Genomic DNA, 8,613 nt, shown 5'->3' on the forward strand with positions numbered 1-8,613 from the left:
TAAAGTTGCTGAAACTCCTGTTTTCCCTATTTCTGTAACAGGAACCACTATCTTCCCCAGCACCTCTCACTTAGTTATCAAACTTGCCAAATCCCCAAAATAAATGTTTCTAAACCGAACCACTTCTTTCTGTTTCCACTCCCAAGCACAGCACGTTACTACTGCCTACCCAAACTATTTGAACAGCCCCCAAACTGATCGTTCGCTGCTATCAAATCAATCACCTCAAAGCAAAGCTCAGATTGTCATTCCCGTTCGAAAACCTTCAGGGATTCCCTACTCTCTGCCAAACGAAGTATAAATTCCTCATCCCAGCACTGAGAACCCTCCAGAATAAGCCCAACTATCTTTCTTGCCTCACCTCCCATTAATCATTTCTCAGTGTTCTATAGAAGATCATCAGTTCAATAATATGTCAAGTAACTCAAAATGGAATTATAGGGCTGGATTACATAAAGAAAACTATGACTTTTCAAGGTTTTAATAAGTTACTTTGCATTGTCAAGCTCCAAAAGGGCCTTGGAACAAATAAATGAACTCAGAAGAAAATCAGTCTTATATAGGTTGCAAAGTTTTAATGACTTAATAGCATTATACTTACAGTAAAAAAAGAAGTCCCACAAAAGCGAGTACATATGCCTCGTACAAAACCTTCATGTGCTTGTATTGTACGAATGCATTTTCTGTTAGTCAAGTTCCAAATTTTAACCTATGATAAAGCATAACAGGAAATTTCAGGGAATTATAAATATAAAATGTTCAGGCACAGAAGTACTACATTCCAAGAAAAATAAATTCAACATTGAAAAGGCTATGAATCACTCTTTTAGACAGCTATAAACAAAATCCTTTGGATTAAAATAATGTAATACGTATGGATAAGTATTATCAACAAGCAGAAAATTCAATCCGTCAAACACTCTGTTGAGTCTAGCTTTCAAAGCTCTTTTTTCAAAATCAACAGAGTGGGAAATTATTGTGATGAATCATTAATAACACCCTCTGTGAAAAAAAACTCACACTTAAATACCTCTATTATAAACATAATTTATTATTTTATTTACTGTTAAACTGAGTCTCGAGTCTACTGCATTTATAATTTCTTAGGTTTAGTCAAGACCTAAACTACTGAATTACTATTTCAAAAAGAATTTCGTCTTGAGGATTAAAAGAAAAAAGGATACAGAAAGAATGAAATCAATGTCAAACCCAGTTACTAAAAACTAAAGGAAAAACATCTGTAACATAACTATTTTTACTTTAAAATATCAATGTTTAGAGTGACACTTGCCTCTCCATCACAGGCCCCAGAAAGAACAGTAGCCAGGCTCTTCGGATGCTTTGCCAAGCAATTGACTCCATCTCGGTGACCATCCAGGGAGGCAAGGAATGGTTTTGCAAATACTCGTTCCAGTTTGGTAGCATTTAAAGCTCTTACATATTCTCGTGGAACCTCAAAAGGATGTAAGGTGGGATCGTAGTTTCTTGGAACTGAAATAAGAATGACTTCACTAAATAAAATAATTCATACTTAGTACTTCCTGTGGTCTTCCTCAGCTAATCAGTTTATTCTGCAATAAGCCTTTATTAGGGACCCTGTTCTATGCCCAGCACTTCATAAAGAATACAAAAGTGAAAGACTTGTCCCCCAGAACTCTTTTCAAAATTACTGGGAAATCACGGAACGCTGCATTTGCAAAATAATTAGAACCTACATATATATTTTTTCTTTTATATATCCTGATCACACTCTTCAACTGGGTTATAAGCTTTCGGGGACAGAGATGCCTGTCCATTCTTCATTTGTACTCTTTGTGCCTAGCATGAAACAAGTGCACGATAGATGTTTGCTCAACTAAACTCTAAGCTCCTTGTAGGGCAGGGAACACCATCAATCTTTGGTGCTCAACACTATACTGACAGGCACACGATGTGGTAATTATGACTATATTATACAGCTACCATTTATTGAGCATTTCCCTGTTTAGCTACTTAAAACATACATACATAGAATTTACCATGTGGCAGGCACCACTGTAAAGACCTTATATTAATTCATTTCATCCCCTCAGCACCCTACGGGGTAAATGTTATTACTATCTCCCACTTTACAGATGAGGAAACTGAGGCAGAGAGGCCAAGTAACTTGCCTATTAAGTGGCTGGGCTAGGATTCAAACCCAGTCTGGCTCCAGAATCCACGTTCTCACTATCGTGCTGTGTTACCAAACATCTTCACCAGGATAGAGTCAATCTCAAGAGACTTACCTCATCTTCCTTGCGCATTCCTAAGAAGCAACTCCTCATCCGTTAAAGTTTTATTATGAGAACACAGCAATTCAGTCACATCTTCAGGGTCTACTTCTAATCCTGGTTCTGCTGTGATTTCTACCATACCTGCAGTTACTTCTTCCACTGAATTCTTGAACCCTTCAAAGTCATCCATGAAGGCTGGAATCAACTTCTTCCAAACTCCTGTGAATATTGATATTTTGACCTCCTCCCATGATTACAAATGTTCTTGATGGCATCTAGAATGGTGAGTCCTTTCCAGAAAGTTTTCAATTTACTTTACCCATCCATCAGCAGAATCACTATCTACGGCAGCTATATCCCAAACCAAAAACCAAACCCACTGCTGTTGAGTCGATTCTGACTCATAGCAACTCATAGCAACCCTATAGGACAGAGTAGAACTGCCTGATAGAGTTTCCAAGCAGTGCCTGGCAGATTCAAACTGCCAACCTCTTGGTTAGCAGCTGTAGCACCAAACCACTATGCTACCACGGCAGCTATAGCCTTATGGAATGAATTTCTTAAACAATAACACTTGAAAGTCGAAATCACTCCTTGACCTGTGGGCTGCAGAATGGATGCTGTGTTGGCAGGCATGTAAAAAAATTAGTCTCCTTGTCCATCTCCGTCAGAGCCCTTGGATGACCAGATACACTGTCAATGAGCATCATATTTTGAAAGGAATCTTTTTTTCTCAGCAGGTCTCAACAGTGGGCTTAAAATATCCGGTAAACCATGTTGTAAACAGATGTGCTGTCATCCTGCCTTTGTTCTTCCATTTATAGAGCACAGGCAGAGTAGATTTAACGTAACTCTTAAGGGTCCTAGGATTTTCAAAAAGGTAAATGAGCACCAGCTTCCATTTAAGGTCACCAGCTACATTAGCCCCTAACAAGAGAGTCAGCCTGTCCTTAAGAAGCCAGGCATCGACTTCTACGTCCAGCCGTGAAGGTCCCAGATAGCACCTTTTCCCAGTCCGAGGCTGCTTCATCTACACTGACCATCCGCTGTCGAGTGCAGCCCCCTTCACAAGCCAGGCATCGATTTCTACGTCCAGCCGTGAAGGCCCCAGACGGCACCTTTTCCCAGTCCGAGGCTGCTCCATCTACACTGACCATCCGCTGTCGAGTGCAGCCCCCTTCACAAGCCAGGCATCGACTTCTACGTCCAGCCGTGAAGGTCCCAGATGGCACCTTTTCCCAGTCCGAGGCTGCTTCATCTACACTGACCATCCGCTGTCGAGTGCAGCCCCCTTCAGAAGCCAGGCATCGACTTCTACGTCCAGCCGTAAAGGCCCCAGACGGCACCTTTTCCCAGTCCGAGGCTGCTTCATCTACACTGACCATCCGCTGTCGAGTGCAGCCCCCTTCACAAGCCAGGCATCGATTTCTACGTCCAGCCGTGAAGGCCCCAGACGGCACCTTTTCCCAGTCCCAGGCTGCTCCATCTACACTGACCATCCGCTGTCGAGTGCAGCCCCTTCGCCAGTGACCTCAGCGGGAGCTTCTGGAGAGCCTGCTGCAGCTTCTACCTCAGCGCTTGCTGCTTCACCCGGCACTCGTACGTCATGGAGGTGGTTTCTCTTCTTAAATCTCATGGACCAACCTCTGCCAGCTCCCAGCTTTTCTCCTGCAGCTTCCTCACCTCTCTCAGCCTTCACAGAACTGAAGAGAGTGAGGGCCTTGCTCTGGATTAGGCTTTGGCATACGGGAATGCTGTGGCTGGTTTGATCTTCTTTCCAGACCCCTAAAGCTTTCTCCGTAAGCAATAAGGCTGTTTTGCTTTCCTATCCTTCGTGTGTTCACTGAAGCGGCACTTTTAATTTCCTTCAAGAACTGTTCTTTTGCGTTCACAACTTGGCTAACTGGTTGGTGCCAGATGCCTAGCATTCGGCACACCTCGGCTTTCAACATGTCTTCCTCACTAAGCTTAATCATTTCTAGCTTTTGATTTAAAGGGAGAAATGTACTACTCTCCTTTCACTTGAACACTTACAGGCCATTGTAGGGTTCTTAACTGGCCTAATTTCAGTACTGTCTCAGGGAACAGGGAGGCCCGAGGCTAGGCAGAGAGCAGTGAGAACGGCCGGTTAGTGGGGCAGACAGAACACATACGATATTTATCGATTAAGTTTACCGTCTTAAACGGGTGCAGTTCATTGCTCCCCAAAACAATTACAACAGTAACATCAAAGATCACTGATCACCACAGCAGATATAATAATAAAAAAGTCTGAAATATTGTGAGAATTACCAAGATGTGACATAGAGACAAGAAGTGGGCACATGCTATCGGAAAAATGCGCCAATAAACTTGCTTGGTGCAGGGTTCCCACAAACCCTCAATTTGTAAAAAAACGCAGTGCCTGTGAAGTGCAATAAAGTGAAGCATAATAAAACGAGGTATACCTGTATATTTACTTAACAACCTGTGATTAAAGATGCTTGTTTTTTAAAATCTCATTTAACACTGTAATAGGGCAATTCAAAGGTTCTAATTTCAATTTATTTCAATCTTTGGTTTTAATGGCTGCCACTGGTAAGAAAGATACAGGTAATATTTGTTTGCACAATACCATGTTGATAGGACAGCAAGCATACTGGAACCAATTTCTCGCTTTGCATGGTTCCATGGTAACACACTTAAGCTCAGTCACTGTGACCCTGTCAAAGTGTAGAATCGGTTAATATGGTACTGTGCAAAGTGAAGGCTGCGTGCACTTCACAAAGACCAGCAGATTCAAAGAGAAGGTTTGCAGAGTTGGTTGCATTTATTTATTACGTTTAATTTTCAATCCCATCCACCAGTACTGAAAATATTATTTCTTAGTGTGTCTAGAAAATTTTCATCTACTCTGATGTCAACAGCTGTTCTTACAACTAAATGGCAATTTAATAACTTTAACAAATGGTTTTTCAAAACAACAAGGAAAAAACCCAACAAGACAGACAATTCTGTTTCCAATTATTTTCATGTAGGAAAAAGGAATTTTATAGGCTAGGGTACTAACATCATTTTCAGTATAAAATTTTTTAAATGATAGAAGCATCATCAAACATATGTTTTCACAATGATCTCATAGCACAAGTTTTTTTTTTTTTTTTTTTTTAAGTAATGGGCCTTGAAGGGGCAGATATTTATTCTTTTCTAAGAAAATAAAAAGCAAAAAACTCTTACTTCATATTCATAGCCACAGAAAAGTTCAGCAAATTTTAAAAAATGCGTTATTCATCATGCCCTTCCCCAACTGTTCTAACAACTCTTCAACTTTACCGTGATATAACTGAGGAACTTCTGCGTGAAAAAAGATTTCCATGGTCCTTTCTATCACTTGGAAACCCTGGTGGTGTGGTGGTTAAGTGCTACGGCTACTAACCAAAGCATCAGCAGTTCGAATCCGCCAGGCGCTCCTTGGAAACTCTATGGGGCAGTTCTGCTCTGTCGGAATCGACTCGACGGCACTGGGTTTGGTTCTATCGCTTTACAAATTACTGACAAAGGTTCTGTTACTTTAAGATAAAGCAAATCCCTGATAACGTAGTATGTTACAATATCCTAAAGATATAAGCCTTTGTCAACCTTTCCACTCTGCTTGGGATACCATTAGTACCATATATAATATGTGACTATTTAACCCAGAGGCACCTCAGAAGACAGACCTGGCAATCTGCTTCTGAAAGTCACGGCCTTGAAAAACCTATGAAGCAATTACACTCTGCACACGTGGGTTTGCCGTGAGTTGGAATCTACTTGACTGAAACTAATAACATTTACCACATGGCCCAAATGAGGATGTCAGTGCCAATCCAAATATCATACAAATTTCTTTTTTAAGATGAAGAATATGAACTGAAGTACTAATTATTCCCCCCCCCCCACACACCTCAATGAATAGCCTGCCTGCTATCGTTTGACCTATGCAATGAGTTTCAAGCTCCTTCTAGTCTTCTACAATCTGGGCTCAATCTACCTCTTCAGCCTGTCACTCACTCATTTATGCCTTCATTCAGACATTCATAAGGCAACTATTATGTGCCAAGTGCACATAAAACAACTATTATGTGCCAAATGTACATTTTTAAACACAGTGGTAGAAATAGGCATGATTCTTCTTCTCTCTGCAAGCACAGTCTAATGGGAGAGACTGATAATCAAAATAATTATCAGACAATGTGATAAATACTGATAGAAGTAGAGGCTGTCCCCGGGTTACAAATGAGATCCATTCCTAAGTCTGCCTTTAAGTTGAATTTGTAAGTAAGTCAGAACAAGTACAGACGATTTTTATTTAATGTCAGTTAGTGAAACGTTCGTCTTACTATACAGTATATGTTTTACCTTTTTATGCATATAAAGCACTGAAGAAACACTTCCAAACCATGCAATGTTTTCCTGAGTGCCACAAAGCAGTGCATGCATTTGTTATCACAAACCACTGCACTTAACTCAAATTTTTAATACAATAGGCTTTATGGCAGTCCATTCTTAAGTATGAATTGTCTGTAAGTCGGACGTTCCTAACCAGGAGACTGCCCATATACATATGTGAAGGGATGGCAGAAGAGGAGTGTAACAAGTGGCAGGAGATAAACATAGAAAGATTGTTTAGAGAAAGCTTCTCAGAGGAAGGGGCTGAGGTAAATAAGGGTGAGTGCCAGAAGTCTGAAAGAGAACACCAGGAAAGCATTCGGATAGACAGGAATTAAAGTCAGCTGTTGTTAGCTGCCATCCAGTCAATTCTGACTCATGGCAACCTCACGTGTGAGAGGAGAACTGCACTCCAGAGTTTTCAAGGCTGTGACTTTAGGGAAGCACAGTGACAGGCCTATCTTCCAAGACACCTTTGTGTGGGTTCAAGCCTCCAACCTTTCAATTACTAGTAGCCCAGGCTTAATCATTTGTGCCACCCAGGAATTCCAAAAGAAAGCTACTTGTGGAAAAGTAGTGACTGGTGAAACTGAAGAAGATGGGACCAGCAGTTCAAGGAGGGATGCTGCCAAGCCCTTAGAGAATTTTAAGCAGGAAGGTGACAGCCTAATTTTCATTTTAGAAACATTACTGTCTGATTACTTAATCTGTCAACATCTTGTGCGCAGAGGCTACATTTATATAGCAATGCTCATATATGTTGCTAATCTCTACTACTCAATCAAAATATTGACATATTGTTCCAGCCTCATGTTCTATCACTTATCCCTGATTAAACTCCGATCACATTGCCCTTAAGGCCTCTGCACTTGTTATTCCCTTCACTTGGAATTTTCTATTCATACATAGTTTGTTCCTTGGCATTTGGGTCTCACAAGCATGTTAATGGGAAACAGGACAGAATGGAAAAATAAAATTAATGTCATTTTGACCATTCCCTCATTACACTTCTTCAAAACAGTTGCTACTAAGAGAAAACCGGTGGCTTTAGGTTTCATCTTTGTCTCTTTCCACATCCACTCAAAACCAAAACCAAACCCAGGGCCGTCAAGTCGATTCCGACTCATAGCGATCCTATAGGACAGAGGAGAACTGCCTCATAGAGTTTCCAAGGAGCGCCTGGCGGATTCGAACTGCCGACCCTTTGGTTAGCAGCCATAGCATTTAACCACTACACCGCCAGGGTTTACATTCCAGTCATAGCATTTAACCCCTACACCGCCAGGGTTTACATTCCACATCCAGTAATAACTAATTTTAAGTAATAAAGCGGCCAGAAATCAGAGCAGTAGGGAGGTTTAGTGAAGCCTGTTTAACGCTTAAACCCTTCAATCCACGAGTGTGGCTCATTCAAGTTCCGCTTCTCAACAGAAATAAGAGCCCGAGAACAATTAGAGACCAACAGCTGGAAGAGTCCCCCCATATATACGTAAAAGCGTTCCACAGTTAACTCTTTCCCAGTTACCACTACAGAAAATTCTAAAAAAGGGCTTGAGGGGAAGTTATCTGCTAGTCAGTCCCACAGATGAACAAAGAAATGAGAATGGAGCACCAGCCTCCCCCCTGGCTTTACCCTGAGAAAACAGAGGCTACACCCCGGGGACTGGCGGTAAGCTTTCTCTCTACCAACTGGACTCACCTCTCTGTATGTCCAACTTAGTTTCGCGGACATAGTTGTCCGGGTTCCGGCTAAGCATCTTCACCTTCATATTGACGGCTCGTTCTCCCCAAATCCACGAGCCTTCGCCTCCCGGTTCCTGTTACCACCGCCTCCTCCGGCACATTCGACTTCCGCTTCTCCAAAACTACTTCCTGTCACATGACTTCAAGGAGCCTAAGCGCGCGGCTCAGCTGGGTCCTGAGGCGCTCCGTAGTTTCGCGGGCAAAGGTT

At 41.8% G+C, this 8,613-nt stretch overlaps 1 protein-coding gene across 1 annotated transcript in view; it reads right to left on the reverse strand.

Annotated features, from left to right (window-relative positions):
• The window catches only part of DCAF13 (DDB1 and CUL4 associated factor 13), a 29,997-nt gene extending 21,417 nt beyond the window's left edge, over positions 1–8,580 (reverse strand). Inside the window, exons 1-3 of the mRNA XM_049853837.1 lie at positions 8,362–8,580; positions 1,292–1,491; positions 602–709 (exon numbers count right to left, since the gene is read on the reverse strand). Coding sequence (XP_049709794.1) covers positions 602–709; positions 1,292–1,491; positions 8,362–8,431 — 378 coding nt within the window. The 5' untranslated portion in view covers positions 8,432–8,580. The remainder of the gene's footprint in view (positions 1–601; positions 710–1,291; positions 1,492–8,361) is intronic.
• Between the last annotated feature and the right edge of the window lie 33 nt (positions 8,581–8,613).

The sequence above is a fragment of the Elephas maximus genome, chromosome 15 (assembly GCF_024166365.1).
Source record: "Elephas maximus indicus isolate mEleMax1 chromosome 15, mEleMax1 primary haplotype, whole genome shotgun sequence".
Classification (NCBI taxonomy): domain Eukaryota; kingdom Metazoa; phylum Chordata; class Mammalia; order Proboscidea; family Elephantidae; genus Elephas; species Elephas maximus.